Source organism: Cyrtonyx montezumae, unplaced genomic scaffold, assembly GCF_038088225.1.
Source record: "Cyrtonyx montezumae isolate F1298 unplaced genomic scaffold, pur_monq_1.0 scaffold_11, whole genome shotgun sequence".
NCBI lineage: Eukaryota > Metazoa > Chordata > Aves > Galliformes > Odontophoridae > Cyrtonyx > Cyrtonyx montezumae.
The window spans coordinates 10,803,019-10,820,402 of record NW_027071837.1 but is presented as its reverse complement, the minus strand read 5'-3'; the positions used below and the strand labels follow the sequence as shown (position 1 = coordinate 10,820,402).

At 44.5% G+C, this 17,384-nt stretch overlaps 1 protein-coding gene across 1 annotated transcript in view; it reads left to right on the top strand.

Moving 5' to 3' along the window:
* The first annotated feature begins 915 nt into the window (after positions 1 to 915).
* ZNF185 (zinc finger protein 185 with LIM domain) overlaps positions 916 to 17,384 on the top strand; it is a 46,389-nt gene continuing 29,920 nt past the window's right edge. Inside the window, exons 1-3 of the mRNA XM_065729535.1 lie at positions 916 to 1,032; positions 15,009 to 15,085; positions 16,702 to 16,840. Of these exons, the coding sequence (XP_065585607.1) occupies positions 15,061 to 15,085; positions 16,702 to 16,840 (164 nt within the window). The 5' untranslated portion in view covers positions 916 to 1,032; positions 15,009 to 15,060. The remainder of the gene's footprint in view (positions 1,033 to 15,008; positions 15,086 to 16,701; positions 16,841 to 17,384) is intronic.

Sequence of the window (17,384 nt, the reverse complement as noted above, 5' to 3'; positions counted from 1 at the left end):
CAGCACACTGGTGGTTTGCCCACTGTCCTGCAGCAGATCTGTCACAAAACTGCAAAGATGAGGCAAGAGCTCTTCTCTGTGGCTCGTTTACTAGAGGATTCTTGCTACCTCTGATCATTTTGCAGGTGTTGGTGAGTGCAGAGATGGAGAGAGGTGCATGGTTGGGGCTTTACCACCTTCTGGTCATCTTGTGGCAGTCCTGGGCTGAAGCCCTGGCTTCTCAGAAGTGCTTTAAATTCATGTCTCTAACCACAGGCCTTTAGAACTCACAAAAAGTGTGTCCAAGGGTGCTATGTCCAAGAGACCAGTGGAGCTGGGCCTCAGGGAACTTGTGGCAACTACAGCAATTAATTAGAAGGGAAAATAAATTGAGGAAGGTGATAGTACCCAATAACTTCCTCTATGCTGAATGTTGATAAACACGCTTACGTCCCTCATTTAATTAGTTAAAATGAGCAGATCACTGCTTAGTGCTAATTACACTGCCAGCTCCTTATGCTGCAAAGGTACCATCACTGTAGTCAACTTTCCCAAGTTCAGGGGCTTGCCACTATGTGGGCAGCAAAGGTGTGCCCACTTCCCATTCCTATGGAGTGAGCCTGTCCCTGGAAATCTTTGCTTGGCCTGGGGAGAACTTCAGTGGGCCTAATTTCTTCAGGAGGGGCTGCTCTCTGCTGTCCCATTGCTGCACAGGGCTGGGGAAGGTGACGTTTTCTGGAGAATGCAAAGAATGTAGAAGAGAGCTGGCAGGAGGGGAGACCACGCAGTCTGAATAGAGAAACCTGTTTGATTCCCCTGAAGGGGAAAACACACCCAAGTCTCCTCCTCAAAACAAGGCTTGGCTTCCAGGAGCCAACCCTCTCTGTCCGCCTGGCAGGTAAGCACTCTGCCTCGCCCACAGTTGCCAAGCTGCCAGGGAGGATCGGAGGCACCCGCTGCAAACCCTTGGGGGGCAAAGGCGCTTGGAGACTGATTGCAGACTGCTCCACATCTGTCTTTTGAGGGAAAGCTGCAGCTGAGAAGCCTCTGCAGGTAGGGATGGGCAGGGAGGCTGGTCCTCTGAGCTCTGCAGAGAGTAGCTGGGGTGCTCCTGCAATCCATCCTCCTCCTGTATGAAGAGGAGGACTGTCCTCTGCTAACCTGCTGATACAGGAATCTGTCCAGAGAGGGAAGCTTCAATTGAAGCCTCCTGTCAGAGAAGGAAAGGAAGCTATTGTGTTGGACCCAAGTGCGGATATAAAATGATAGATACTAAAAGAATGGTGTTAGTATAGATCAAAATAAGGCAGAATGGAGGGGTTTGGATTGGAGGTTTTGCTGCTTGCATTTGTCAGGTCACTGAGTTCCTTCCCTGCCCATCTAGTTTTCTAAAATCTGTCCCCTTCTTCATTTGCAATTTATAGTGGGGCTGGCAGCAGGGACAAGTCCGTGCACAGGCAGAAGGGATCAGCTCTGTAGGGCAGGTGTAAAATCTGACTTCTGACAAGTTCAAGAAGCTTGGGGTCAGCTGCTCTGCATGCACCACACCTAACCCCTATTCCCCAGGACCCGTATGCGTCAGAGGGAGATGCAGGTGGAGCTCTTTCTGCTCTTCTGCCTTGTTTTGTTTCTCTCTCAGAATTAGTTTGATATCAGCACCCTGGAAAGGAAAGGATGGGAGTGGTGAAGCTGGCGCAGGGGAGGTGAATACTTCCCTCAGTCCTTGATTCTTCCTACCTGGAAGCCTGGTGAACATCATCTCTGTTTCTCTATCTCCACCCCTCTGCTTGCCCTGTGCTGCTCCAGGACAAACCTCAGCCAGGAGAATGAGCTGGCTGCAGCTGGGCAGGTTGCTCAGAGCAGTGATGTCCTCCTGCATCAGGTTTATCAGGAGCTTGTACTCATGCCGATTTGTTCCAGCCCAGACAAAATACTAGATTTTATTAAATCCCAACATTATTTAATTGGAAATTCTGATCACCAAAAAATGAACTTAATTTGTCTTTTCTAAAACCATTTTTTTCTTCTTTCCTGGTGAAACTTTGTAGCGTCTCTGAGATGTCATGAAGCTTCAAGTGGAGTGTTTTTGTTCTGCTCTGTTTGTGGATCTGTGATGCAAATGCCAAGCTCTGCCTTTGAAAGAAAGAGACTTTTCCTTCCTTTTTGCTTTCATCTTTAGACATTAAGGCATAAGGTCAATGCCATGTGGGTGCAGTAAACGTCCTTTACATCCTTCTTCCTTTTCAAATACAGAAATTAGTTGAGCAATTAAGAATTAATACCTTGTAATTAGAGTAATGAAACTTCATACCAAGTACAGTGAAAAATTATTCAGTCATTTTGGGCAACAAGAGAAGTGAGCTGCTGTGATGGGGGTGGTCATGCTGTGCTCTGAGCACAGAAGGCACCAAAATGATTTCTCAAGAAGGGCAGGGTTGTTACTGCTCCAGTTAAGTTTACACCACGCTTTCCCAACTTCAATAGCTCCTATCTTTGCCAGCTCCATCTGATCAGACTGAAATTTTTCGATGTGGGTATGTGGTTGCAAATGCATTAAAATCAATGATAATTATGCATTTGTGGCTTTACAGCAGTTGTCTCAGACACAGCTGAAACACGTCTGTCCTTCATGTTGGAGTTCTGTGCACGCTTCCCCGTGATGATTGCTGATCTTTGTCTCTCCCCATGACTAGGGGAGAAGAAATCTTTGCTATCCCCAAGTACAGGTGACCAGGATCTGAAGGAATTGAAGTGGTGGTTTGAGGCTCTTCACAGAAATCCTGCACAGCCAGTGGGCTCAGCTCCTGTGATTCATATTCAGGGTCATGGCAGCCACTCTGAGAAAGGTGGGGACACAGTTAATGACTGTGGTGCATTTTAAATTGTTTGACTCACATCGCAGAGGAATTGCAACACAGGCATAAAATGTCACCTGCAGTGGAGTAACTATCCTGGAGCACCCTCTTCTGTGAAGAGCAGCTGAGAGAGTAAGGGTTGTTTAGCCTGGAGAAGAGAAGGCTCTGGGGGAACCTTATTTTAAATATCACCTAGGGTTTAGCATTATGGACCTTTCTTCTCCTAGGCAGTTTTGCATGATTCTTATCTACGTTTGAAAGCCTTCAGCCATCCTGTTCCTTCTAATGCAGGGCCACTGTCATGACATGACAGAAACGCCCTGGACTCCAAGTCCCAGAGTGTGCTTCAGGCTGGTGGCCTGGTCCTTCAGACACAACTGGCAGCCACCATCACAAGCACTCAAGTACCTGTGTGGGTGAGGTGGGATGGGGTCCTAAACTGCAGATTGCATGTTTACAATGTGAAGCCTGAAGTGTCACTTATTTTCAAGGGCAGACAAAAGGATGGAAGCTGTCCATCCTTTCCAGGCATGGCACGTTATTCAAATGAGTTCAGAGGTAAAATAAATGTAGTTTTAGCAATGCTGACTCAAAAAATATCACAGCTACTGGTCACAATTTGCTAACCCAGCGTAAACTTCCTTTGCTGGAACCGACTTGCTGAAAGGATTTCAAAGGGTTAACTTTACTCTGGCAGTATGCTAGATCAGGCACAGTCTGTCCATGCTGCCCTAACTTCATAGCAGATCAGGTAACAGCTGACATAAAAGCATAACACTGGCACAAGGTTTGCATTGTGTGCTCTCGCTAATGCAAGAGAAATGCAAGGATGTGCCCACACCTAATCCAGATCACTGGAGGGTAGTCTGACAGTGCACAGACCTGGATTAGTAATCCTGAAAACTGGATACTGCCTTTCTGGGGCAGGGAGCCTCATGGCTGAGTGTAGGCTATGTGGAAAAGCTTTTTTTTCGCTGCCATTCCTTCCTGCAGTTTTAGAAAAGTTTGCCTTGGTCTGCTGAGTGCTGAGGTGCCGTCTTTCATCAAGTGGGTTGGAGAACAGGGACTGAGGCTGTGATTTAGATCTAGATAACAAAATCCTCAGCAAAGTTTAGGAGGTTTAAATGAAGTTCCAATTCAAGCCTTTTGCAAGCTTTAAATACCTTTTAGTTTGAGGATGGTGATTGTCAGAAGGCCAGAATGTGCATCAATTATCATTAAAACCATGACAACTCTTCCTCATAGCTGCCCTCACTCCAGTTTGCAGCTGAGTCTGCCATGAGTATACAAATTTCTGTCTGGTGAAAAGACTTTTGTGCATTTCTAGCTAGGCATGGGAGGATGTGAGAGATTGCTTTGAAAGAAACAGGACAGCATGGATTGTCTCCTTTTGCGGGCAACACAGGCCGGAGCTCCTGGATGCAGGTTCTGGCAGGCAGGGAAGGATTGTTTTGCAGTTGGACTCACAGGAGATACTTTGTGCTGAGGGAGAACAACACTAGGTTATACAGTTTGTTGTATGTTCATTGCTTTTATTTTGAAACCCCAAGAGTTTGCCTCCCTGTTGCATGAATTTGGGAAACACCACAAGACAGCTGCGGGGTCCCTGCCCAGAAGGTACAGCTGGACTTCTTAGCTTGCAGCATCTAATCACTCTGCTCCTGTGGGGACCAGAGCAGCAAAGTGACATTGTTCTCAGGACAGGATGTCCCTTCAGGGAATCAGAGTGCTGTGACATGAACTCAGTGGTTGGCCTGGGCTGTGTGGACAGGTCAGGATTCTAGAGGCACCCTGTGGTGCTTTCCAGGAAAGCTGTATTTACAGGATCAAAGCAGCTCTGCTTCCTTTCCCAGGGCATTAATTTAGTCCTCAGAACTAGATCCAAAGTCGGATCCAACTCATCACTAAGACAGAGGGCAAGGTGGTTATTAGGTGCAAAGGGGCTATTATTGCAAGTGCCCTACAAACTCCTAACAAAAGCAGGCTGAATATTTGTTATTAACATTTTAAAGTTGAAGTTGAGCCAAAAGAAAGGGGGATGGCTGGTGAGTTTTTCTTCTGTGCGTGTACAGGTAATAGGAGCTGCAATCAGCTGCTGAAGAATAGCAAGTGTTTCATCTCCTGGGGTATAATTATATCTTTTAAAGTGGCTTATGTAGAAAGCAGAATCATTCCCAATTAAGTGATGGGCTGCCAATTTCTGGCACTTGGAGAATTTATTGGCAAGAAGTGCTGTTCTGACTGTACATCAGTTCCTTTGCAGAGGACTACATTAGCAGGTGAAGATCTATCACTGCCTCCTTCCTGCTGCTGCTGAGGGCCAGCTGCAGCCTGGGGACACCAGTAGACATGGGGATAGACAAGAGCACAGGCTGTGACCTGTGGGGAGCACTCCTTGCTGGGGTGAGATTGAAGATTGCGGTGTGATGTGGGAGCAATTTATTAGATCCTCTGCTGGTACCACTGATGGTGCTTGCTGTCATGGTGTGTTACCCAGCCCTGGCAGCCAAACTGAGCTCTGGAGCTTGTTTCACCTGCCAGGCCAAGGATTTTCAACAGGAGCTGCCCTCTGAAACACTGCTGAGAGGAAGAGACCGCTAGTTCCTGTGGCATCCCTTGCAACTGCCTTAAAACTCAAAACACCTCAAATAGCTGAGGCAGGGACCACTCCAGCACCTGGGTGCATGCAGAGAGTGAGCTGAGCTGGCTGGCTGCCTGCAGACAGGCACACCCTGAAGATTAAAATCTAAACAAGGTTTCAGGTCCCCTTTCCTTATTAAGCAGCTTGTAATTACTTTCATTCATGTGATGAGGAGCTGCAGAGGCAGTCTTCGTGCCCTTCTTGCCTATAGTGGCTGCATGGTATCTGTCCATTCAGCTCCATAGCAAAACTACTTTTTGTACCCTGGAGTTTTTGTATCTTCCTTGTGATTTTCAAGACTGTGTTTTTCCAGGGTCTTGGTGGTACTCTCTGTCTTTGAACTCTGTCTCTGTCTTTGTCTTTGTAAAAGCAGTTAGTGTGGATTTATCTAGAAGTTCCATTAGAAACATGCAGTCTCAGGACATGGTGTACTAATAGGGTTTTTATGGAATATTTATTTCTTGTGTTGGAGTGCTCATATTAGATAAATTATCAGCAGGAATTTGAGCATCTTAACACCTGTTTTTATAGGTCAGCTGTTGTCTGGGACATCCCAGTTGCAATCCCCCAGCACAAAGGCTGGGGGACTTTAGCTGACCATATTCTACTAGAAGCTTGAGGCAAAGATGTATTCTAAGTCACAGATTTCATTTAACGGGAACGGTCTCTAGCCTATAGCTGTCATGAATTTGTATTGCCCAGGGATGTCCAGGCAGTTTCCTTTAACTCTACTCTGTTCATAGGGGAGGGCTGGAGAGAAAAACAAGAGGAGATCAATCCGGCATGTGAAGTAATCTGCTACCCCTGGAATCAGCCCTGTGCAGTTGATGGAGAGGGAAACACATCTCATCAGCAAGGTTCCCCAGTTCTCCCAGTGATATCGCTCAGATGATCAACCTTGACTTCTTCAGTATACCTAGCATGCAGCTCCACCTGTGCTGCATACCAGTGACCTGCTATCACACAGAGGGGAGAGGCAATTTGGATTTAATTGCCTGGCAGGTGATCAGGTTCTGACTCATAAAGGGCCCGTGAGAACCTAGGAGAGGAGATTCGTTTAAAATTAGCTCTAACCAGGAATTGGTGTGTCACCTCTAACTGTGTAGGACCATGGCGTTAATTTTCTCTGTCGCTGTGTTCTGTGCTAGAAACATACCTCTTCATCCCATAAAGATGCTAGTCTGTTTGAATCTTGGACATAGGCAAGAGGGAAGGACAGGTCTGAGGACATAGGCAAGAGGGAAGGACAGGTCTGAGGACAAAGGCAAGAGGGAAGGACAGGTCTGAGGACAAAGGCAAGAGGGAAGGACAGGTCTGAGGACATAGGCAAGAGGGAAGGACAGGTCTGAGGGCATAGGCAAGAGGGAAGGACAGGTCTGAGGACATAGGCAAGAGGGAAGGACAGGTCTGAGGACATAGGCAAGAGGGAAGGACAGGTCTGAGGACATAGGCAAGAGGGAAGGACAGGTCTGAGGACATAGGCAAGAGGGAAGGACAGGTCTGAGGACATAGGCAAGAGGGAAGGACAGGTCTGAGGAGAAAGGAGATAGCAGATGAGAGCAGTGGCATCACAGCTAAGCAGCATATTGTGGATGAACAGTCACCTTGCCAAGTAGGCAAGGTGTAAAGTTTTGAAGAGCAGAGTTAAATGGTTCATTGCCTCTCTGCTCACCTGGCATTCAGTCCCCTAGGTGTGAAGCTTGGGAAGGCAGATTGGAAGATCCAGATTTCCACGCTGTCCCAGCCCTGCTCTTGGTGAATTTCACTACAGGGAATAATGAGGGCAGAAGCAAGACAAAGTATTTCTGCAAACCCCTGCCCTGATGCACTGCTCCAGCCAGCTTGTGGGAGGGGAATAAAACTCTTATGACAAGGATGAAGCTTCATCTCTTGCTTAAGAACAGAAGGCAGCAGGGAGGTGCCTTGGAGGATTAGAGCAGAGGCCAGCTGCATTGAATTAGATATGTCCTTAGGTTCACATGGAAAGACAAACCCTGAATTCAAAGCTTGGGCTGTGGGTAGTGCACTTAGGGTATTTTAACAGGAGAAAGTTGCTTCTCGTGGGCTATCAGGTTGTGTTTCTGGCTGAGATCAGGAGAAAGGAGATGTTTGGAGTACTTTCAGGAGGCTGTAGCTGGCAGCTGCTTTGCCTGGAGAACTTGGGCTGGCAGAGGAAAACCTGATACAGCTCTGTAGTTAGACTGTTTCTTTTCTTTTTTTTTTTTTTCACCTCAAAATTAGCAGTGCTGAATCCTTCCAATTATGCATGCAAACTTTGCTAAGTTTTTGTTCTTAAGAAAAAAAGTTTAAATGTAAAACAAAAGGCAATCTTAAGTCCTCTGTAATGAAACTTTTGCTCCTTGTTCTGAAACGCTGAAGCCTTTCCCTCAAAAAAGTAGAGATTACTTTTGTTTAAAATACCTTTAGCAATGTGGCATGAAACTAAACCCTCTGGCTGATTTGCCATGATCTAGTCTGAATTATTCTGCTTGCTGGAAGCTATATTCTCATATCCAACCAGAGCAACCTTTTCCTGTGCTGGAAATGACCAGTGAATAAAAAACCTCCATCTTTTGCATGTTTCTAGTGATGCCTGAAAAGTGAGTAAACCTAAAACCTGCTAATTTTCTGTTCCCCAAACATTACACTGTTGCATTTTAATGGAGAGGAGAAGGAGATGGATTCCCCCTCTCCCTTCACACCAGCAGCAGGGCATGATTCAAGCCCCCTCAAAGGCAGCTTTGTGCAGGACGTGGAGCTGCTCCAGGAGCAGATTTCAGGGTAGGCGTTTCCTTCCCTGGCAGAGCCACTGACTCTCCTTGCTGACGCTGGCCACGTAAGCATCTCTCAACAAAGAGGCAGGTGTTTTCTCTGGGCTGTGTGCATTGCTGAGCACCGTGCTAGGCCTATTCTTTTATCCTGCTTATTAAATAGGCTCAGATGACACCTGGGGACTTGATTTTTCCTCATGGCAAGGCAGCTAGGAGTTAACTCCTATAACAACCATTCACTCACTGAATGGCTCAGGGCTTTTCCATTCTTTAGAGAATGGACTTGTGATTATTTTTCATCATTTTATACTTTGCAGATTGCAATTGCTGTGGATACAGTGTCATCACCTGAGGACTAGACATTCTGGCTGTGGCCTTTGTAGGCTTATTTTCAGTGAAGTCTTGTTCTTGAGACCTCTTCACAGAACCCTGACATTTTGGGGGATCAGAATGTGAAAACAACTATAGGCATCTACCCTAGGAAACTGAATCACTTTGATTTAGTTACTAACCATCAAGCCAGCTGACCATTTTGAAGCTATTTCTTCAGTAGTTCTCTAACTGGTTTGCATCAGACCATGAGTGGTCTTTTACAGGTGCATCCCACATTTAGGCATTATTCCTGGAGGCAGTAATAGTGGAAGGTGTTGTAAAGCAGAGTGATGTTGGCAGGTGTTTACCAATCCTTTTTTTTTCCTCCAATATATTTATTTTTGGATGAAAAACAAACAAACCAGAAGACACTACAAATATTATTCTTAACATTGGCTGAGTGAACACAAGTCCCAGTGTTTTGTACCACTGGAAACACCTGGTTAGGACTGAGTGTGCAGAAATATCAGCATGCAGTGACTGCTGAATCCAAAGAGAAAAGTAGATATATAAATAGACAAAGTGTAATGTATTTATAACTACAGATTAAGCCACAGAAAGGATTCAGCATATATAATCTTGGTCTAAATGTCCGTGCATGCACATACTGCAGTGTTTGTATCCCACAGACATTGCTATGAGCTGTTTTGAAGGTAGGTATTTGAATTTGCACCCAGCTGTGCTCTGCATGGGTCGTATACACTGCTCTGTGAGTCACAAGCCTTGTAAGATAGGTCAGATCTAAATTATTTTAGCTAGAAGCACATAAGATGTGGAAGAATTGAATTCTGGCCCTTGTGCTACCTTTCCTAGGCTGTATTTGACAGGTAGGTCATGGAATGCATGTGTCTGTGCTTAGTCACTGCCTATAGCAATGCCCAGTTGTCCCTGCTGAGGAAGGAGATGTTCCCGTGGACAGGTCTAGGCACAGTATCTAGTCCATTGTGTTTTCTTATTGCTTGTTTGATGCCTCTCTAGTAGGTGAAGCTCTCACTGCTTTTCTTAGATCTCAGGCCAAAGAGATCTAAGACTGAGAACTGCTGTAGGAACACTGTCACAGTGCTGAGCAGTCAGGCTGTGGAGCTCCTGGATGTGCTGCATGGCTGGGACTCACCTCTAAAGATTGTGGTTTCCACGGCTGTGATGTAAGCAGACCTTGATACCAGGCAGGTGATACACCCTGGCTGAAGATTTTCTCACAGAATTCTGCAAGTAGAAGCATTTATATCCCCTTTTTATTTTAAGGTAAAAAGTCTGGTGAAATTGGCGTGTATTTACCAATATGTTTTTTCTCTACTAACATTTACTCTTCTACAACTACTTTTAGAGAAGGGACACCTCTCAGAGCTTTATAATTCACTCATTTATTTTGAGGATCCCAGGGCATTTTGCAAACTTTGAGCTTGAGGCAGCTCTGTGAGGTTGTCTGGGAGAGGCACATTTAAGAAATTCATCTCTCAAAGTGCAGTCATCTTGGAGTAAACCAGGGAGTGCCTAATGGAGCCTGCAATAACTATTTAGATCAGGAATTTAAGAATTGCAGTTCATTTACATAGCAATCTCACCCAAGGGTGCCAGTTAGGGTTGAGGGCCTTTTGCACTGATGTCATGTAGATGTTTAATAGGAAGCTGTGAAGTGCTCCCACTAGGCTTCTACAGGAAAAGCTTCCAGATAAATAGTTTCTTTTTTTTCTTTTTTAGTATATTTTTTTATCTTAATTTTTTTATTTGTAGGGAATGTACAATTGGAAAAGTCTATTCCTGAACAGCTCTGGTGGCTAAAGCAGAGTGACTCAGTGACTTGTTGACTGTCCATTCAGAACAGTCCCGCACAGAAGATTTTTTATGAGGTAATAAATAAACAGAGAAGAAAAAGGTGTGTCCAGCCCTGAGGAATTACTTTTTAATTAGAAGGCATGGGGGAAGTGAAGGATCTAGTCTGAGTCAGAGAGGGAGAATTCTAGGACAGTGAAAGGTTGGTGACTGTGTGGGGACAGGAATTGGAAAGGTTAAGACTCTTTAGCTGTACCTGTGTACCTGTTTGTCTTTAATCCAATGCCTCATAATCTGTGATATGTTTATAGCCAAATGGAGGTTTTCAGAAAATGCCTTCACATGTCAGGAAAAGAAGCTGTGAGTTGCTTGCTGTCATGCTTCTCTGCAGTGCTACATGTGTTTATGTGGGGGTTATGAGTCTGGAAGCTCCTGTGCCTGCAGTGTGGTTTCTGTTAGCAGTAGGGTGCTCTAGACTGTAGGGACTTGACTGCCCAAAATTTAGAGTTCTTGCACTGAGGAAAGGAGAAGTTGTCCTGAAAAGATAGGTGCAGTGATGTATAGCTGGAAATTAATTTCACAGCCAGTCCACAGTTATTCCTCAGTGCTGCCAGGAGGCAGATTTTTGTTTGCTTCCAGATTCATGCTTCTAGCTCCCAGATGACCCTCACAAAGTGGAACAGTGCTTTTGGATCTTAAAACCTCCAGAAATATTACGCACTCTCACACAGCCTGGGACTTAACCCACTGGGAGAACAAGGATCTGTCTTGCCTAACATCCAGAGATGCACAGAGCATTGTCACCTCCTTTCCTCTCACCTGCTGAGTTCAGATCTCTAAGCTTCATTCAGGTGGCAGGTAATGTTCCCATTCTCCACATGGGAAGCAGGGCTGTTGGGATCAGTTGCAATCTATTGTAGAACCAGTCAAATGGATTTGTTTCCATAGCAATAGAAGAAATTGTTGTAGCATGTGGCTGTAGTTGGTGATTGATTCCCAAATAAGATATGCCAACAAAAATATATTTTTTTTCCTTATAACTTAACTATTCTCTGTGGTGGAGTTTCCAATAGCTTAAAAGCATATTTTTGAGAAACTGCATCCCCTAGTGCATTTTGATGAGGAAGATCTTGGAATTGCTTGATGTTGGCTTGTCATTACCTTTCAAGAATATAATGGTAGGCAAATGTGAATATTTGAAGAAACTCCCTCTGAATCCTGATCCAAGGTCTTTGAGATTTACTGCACTACAGACTTGAAAAAAAATGTTCTGAAACATGCTTTGAGGTCTTCCAGTGCATGTGTTAAAGCTTAAATTCAAATTTTGCTAAGAAGGGGAAACCGTTTCAATTTCTAAGCAGTCCCTGGAGCAGTGAGAAGCACTTTTTTCCCAGGAGAGTTGTGTCAGCCCTCTGGAGTCAGACACCCACTTGTTAATCCTCTCTGGCCCCATGAATCCCATACTCCTTTCCACCCAGCTGTGTGGTTTGAGCAGATGCACTGGGCTGTGGTCCCACTGCAGCCCTGTGCAGCTGCTGAAGCTGCATCTCCTGTTTCTTGTTCTAACCATCAGCCACTGAAATAATAAAGCATGGAGAAATAATACTAGCTTGCTTTGGGAAATAATATTCCTGATTCCAGTCTGCTGATCTGCCTTTTTTTATTTTTTGGTTTGGGCTGTTGGACCCTATGTATCTCTCTTGTTCCCATTTCTTCAACACAGCTTCTGTCTGAGCTCCTGTAGACATTAGTTTGTGTGCCAGGTGCCAGTGAGCATTAAAACAAGAAAATGAGTTTTCGTTTCTCATGTAGGAAATGTTGTGTTATTCTAACTGCAGGAGTCATGATATAACCTTTGTTGATTTGTTCTTTTAACATTCTCATTGCTGAGTACACGTCTAAGATCTGCACTGATCATCACAAAGGTTTACAGAGCTCACTGTCACAGCTCCAGCAGGAGCTGACTGCAGGTGGTTAAGACATAGTGTACTTGGGCTGCTCTGTTCTTGCTGCATTCTTTCAGCTACTAGTGATGTTATTTAGTCTGTATTGCCTTGATCCTTGGGTGAAAGGTAAAAAATAGCCACTTAGCTTTGCAGCCTTTGTGGGTGAAAGAGAGAAAACTATTAAAGGATGCAGAAAACTGCCTCCTCCAGCACTCACAGAAGGACCTTTGCACCACCCTGTGCCTGTCACAGAAGCTTTGCTGGAAAACTGACTCTGGTCTCTTTTGATACGGTGTTTGTGAAGAAACTGTGGGGCAGGCAGATAGCCAGGCTCTGAGTCCAAACCTTTCTGTCCATTAACCTGTACAGAGCCTCCTATGGATCACAGTGCTGGGATGGCTGGGCTGCTGCTGCCATCACATGAATCATAGGTAGAAAAAGCAGGCTGGCAGAAAACACTGCCAGTCCCCCAAAGCCAAGCCAGGTGAGCATCACCGACGTGTTCCAACATCTGTTTGTCAAGCTAGAAATATCAGTGGAGTTATGTCAGCATTTGCTGTGATCCCTCCCAAGGTGATGTGAGCCAGGAAGAGGGAACGCAGCGCCAGAGGAAAAGGCTTGGCCAACATGTAGTTTCTGGCACGTGTATTTGTATGCATGCTGAGTGCTTCTCTTTGTGGCTTCCCTTCATTTTGGGGTGTATTTGTTAAGCTATGGGATTTGTGTGAGTAAGAAGTGAAGCTGCTGTTTAAGCAATAAACTGAGATGATGTTTCTTGTAGTGTGGAGTGGAGCTATGCTGTGTGACCAGGAACGCGGTTCAACACCACCACGAGCTCCATCCCTCACTCTGCATCTTCCTGAGAATCTTCCTTGCGTGTTCCTAAGCCTCTGCTTATTCCTCTAAAAGATCTGTACTAGGTGTCTGATTCCCTCTGAGTTATGCTGCTAGACAGGTACCAGCTTCCAAATGCCTCGTTATATTACAACATGTAGCCCGTGCCTACTTCTGCCACTGATTTGCCCTGGATTAGAGCTGTTTCAGGTTCTTGGGGCTGTTCTTTTCCACTGTTTCTCATCTCTTATTTCCTTCAACTATGTCTTGTCCTGAAATAAGGAAGGATTTAATAAGTAGAAGAGAGCACCAAATGCATAGGGACACCTCTGAATTGCAGTTAGCAAGGTAGCTGTGATTGGAATCCATAGTTCTTGGGTTTGGTAGGTAATGAAGTCATGTGGCTTCTCCACTTGCAGGACCAAGATGCTGTGATATTTTTTTTAACCCTGGGTTGCTAGATTACAGGTCCTTTGGCTGTGCTCTTACAGACTGCAGTCAGGCTTTCCTGCCTTTGGTGGAAAGATACCTGAGTATTTAGAGACTTTTCATGAAAACAACAGTGTTGTCCTAGATAATGTTTTTCTTTAAGTAGCAAGGACAATTAAATTTTGCGTGGGAATGGGGATACGGGAAGGATAAGAAAAGAGGTGGGACACCAGCTCATAGTGGAAGCTGAATTAATGTTTGGGAGCGTTTGCAAAAGGGAGAGAGAGCCTAGGGGTAATAGCAGAGGGCTTGTTTTCCATCTGAGCACAAATTGGATGAAGGGTGGGTACGCAGGGAGCCGAGGCAGATCCTCAGCTGAGACAAGAGGACGGAGGAGGCTTTGCCAAGAAGCAACGCTATGAGATCAGCGCTTGGCATTCCTGATGGGTGTGTGGCTTTGCAGTAGTATTGCACAGACAAGCCCACCAGCAGATAATAACAACCTAATTTTAGATTCACAGCCTCCCAAATAGGGTTGGGTATTTCTCTTAATGAGTAGCATAGTCACTTAAAAATCCAGGTTCAGCAGATCGTTTTGGCAAGGAACAAATGGGGGAAAGGAAAGGCTAAAAAGGGTAAAAAAAAAAAAAAAAAAAAAGGAAAGAGATATTTCTGATTTTATTTGTGTATTTATTTGAACATAGTCAGATGCCGAAATAACACGGGTTCTGCTGAAACCCTGTGGGTCCCTTTGTTTGCTTGCTTGTTTGGTTTGCTTTCTTTCATTTGCTTGTTTGTTTGCAAATGTTAAAAAGCATCTCTGAGGTTGTAGGTTGTACATCCAGGAGTTTCTCCTTGCTGTTTTGCTGTGGGCACTTCAAGGAGGCACTCAGCTGCCAATGGAAGCAGGAACTAACTTTATCTTCTGAGGCAGAAAGTAAGACATTCCCCCTGCTATATTTTATGGGAAATACTGGAATGTGTCTGCCAACTGAAAGAGCCCTTTTATCGTACTCCTGCTTGGTGAAAATGCTATGGTTCGCCCAAACATCCTCAGCTTCTCTTGATTATACTGATTCCAGAAGGTCTGTTCCACCTTAATCTCTCTAGGCACCTTTGCTAAAGTTTCTTCTGCTTTCCTTCCAGACCAGAAAGGATGTATCCTATCATTAGCAATATTTCCCTTTACTGGCATGGAGAAAACATCCACTGGATTTTTTTCTTCATCCTTGATGCTGAAGAAGGATAGCATGGGGAGAAACTGCAACTGTAATATATGTACCATGGTTTCTCCACCCTCTAGGCTCTGTGGCTGTGATGCTGCTGTGATGTTCCCCCTTCTGCATGACTCCAAAACTGTTTATATTGGAACTTCTAATCTGCTTTTCCCCTTTTTCATTTCTTCCAGAGGCCTGTTGTCTTCAAACAGTAACTAAAGGGGGAAGGCACTTCTGAGAACCATGATGTCCCTGGGTATCAGCAAAGGTAATTCCTTTTCCAGTCTCAAGCTGTTGGGAATCTGTCCTCTGCTGTATTAGTAATACACTCCTAATAATATCTTATCAAAGAAGCATGAAAAATACTACAAGCTACAAGTTGCTCTGTTTAGTCCCAGGAACACGCCCAGGCCACAGAAATCTGCAGCAGATCTTAAGATTTACTTTTTAAGTGACAGGTACTTACTGGACTTCTAGATGTGAATAGAGAGGGTGACACTTCCAAATCCATAGAGAATCTGAAATAGAATAGAAGAGTAGAAGTGACTTGTTTATTTCCACAGTACTTAGAAATAAAGTAGACCTTGAAATTTCAGTACTAAGAAAAACAGTCCTCCCTTTTCCAGATGTTCTGCAAGAAGTGTGTTACTGCTGATCCCCAGCAGCCTGGATATAGCTCTGTGTATCTGTCTTTGCTTCTGCTAATTCTACATGAGAAAGGATATTGCCTTAATTGGTGTAACTGTTTTCCTTAATAGAACTCTGATGTGACTGCTTCTCCAGGAAAAAAAGAGAAACACTACTACACCCCTGTAACATAACAGTTTTGAAGCACATGTATCAAAGATTAAACAATTTTCTACATGTCGGCTGACCAGTGATAACCATTTCTGTGCAGCCTTTTAGTCTACCATGAGCAGAAGATCCTGAGTTGTAGCTGACCCTCCTTTGGCAAAGATGAAATAATTTAATTTAGCTACCAGGAAAGTATATAGTATATAGGCAAGTAGTGTCCTTGTCTTGGCTGGTACAAATTTAGTTGTAATTCTGCAACAGCTTGCTAGTGTCTCTAAACGCCTGAGCTCTATTGGACCAAGTCCTGTGAGGAAAGCAGGCCTGATGTTTTCAACACTTAGTGACACTTCCAAAATGGCAAAAGATGCAAGATAACCAGAAATACACAAAAAAGGAATTTTCTCATCTGCTCTTCTCCTATAATTTCCCCATGGAAAATCTGCTTTACCTCAGAAGAAAGTACCAGATGGGGAAATTCCCAGTGAAAATGTTTTCCTTGTTGTCATTACTGTTGTGGTATCATTTTTTCTATTTATTTTTTTTTTAATTTAATGAGATATGTCCCTGGCATTCTCTGACAGGACACCAGAGAAAGCTGAGTTTGTGCATTTTATGGCTTGTCCCCCAGCCATTGTCTCAGTTTCATACTCCAGACTTATTATCCTCTCCCACAAACCAAAAAAAGATCTTTGCACTCTGATGGGAAATGCCAGAGGAAATGCACTGCCTTGTAAATATGTGATTAGACCACCCACTGAATGTCTTTGGTTTCCCTGAAAGAAAATAACTCATTAATGTTAAATAGTCTCTAGAAAGAAGGAGAAAAAAAACAAAAAACTGTACGAGTCTATGTAGAAGAGGTGATGCATCAGTGGAGATGGGGTAAATTGATCCTGAATTTTGGATGACAGCTTGCTTTCATCTATCATAAAAAGTAGCAGAAGATGCATAATGTGTTTGCATCTCTGATTGGGACCCATGCTCTCTGCTGTCTTAAGATCTGCCAATTGTTCACCTGCTGACGCTGAGGTTTTGCTCCTTCTCAACAGCCCTTCTCCTCTCTTCTTCCTTTCCCTCTGCCTCTCCTAGATCGTGTGATTACACCTACAGATGAAGACCGCAGAAGGATCATTAAGCAGATGAAGGTTCGCACCACCCTGAAGGGAGATAAGAGCTGGATTCACCACCAGAATTCGGACTCTGAGGATGAAAAGAAGAGCAGCTCACTGTAAGTGCTGCCACTAAGGAATGCTTTCCTTCATCAGCATCCCTTGAGAACTCTAGCTTGTAGGAGAAGCACATGTTGAGCTAGCTTGTTGTGGAGTCCCTGTGATGCCAGGAAGTGGCACTGCCCGAGGAAGCAGTGCTCCTGTTTCATTTTGATACAGACTGGAGAGGAGCACTGAGAAACAGAATTTGCTGGGAGCTGTAAATCCAACAGCACGTGGAGATTCGAAGTCTCAGGGAAGTTTTTGAGGCCAGATTTTGTTTCACCATCTCTGGAGTGACAAGCAAATAGGCAGACCTTGATGGGTGAGGTTTTTAGGGGATGTAAAACAGCCAGGTCTGCATCTCCCCCTGCAGACCGTGGTACATGCAGCCACCCCTGTAACAAAGATGGCAACAATCTGCACCAGTGTCTCTTTAGTTAGAAACAAAACCAAGCTCTGAACAGCTTTCTCTTAGCAGCTCTCTTAGAAAGTGTCGTTACCACATTTGACAAAGTAGTTCAGCAAGAGCAGGAGTTAATTATGTGATTGTTTCTTCTGTAC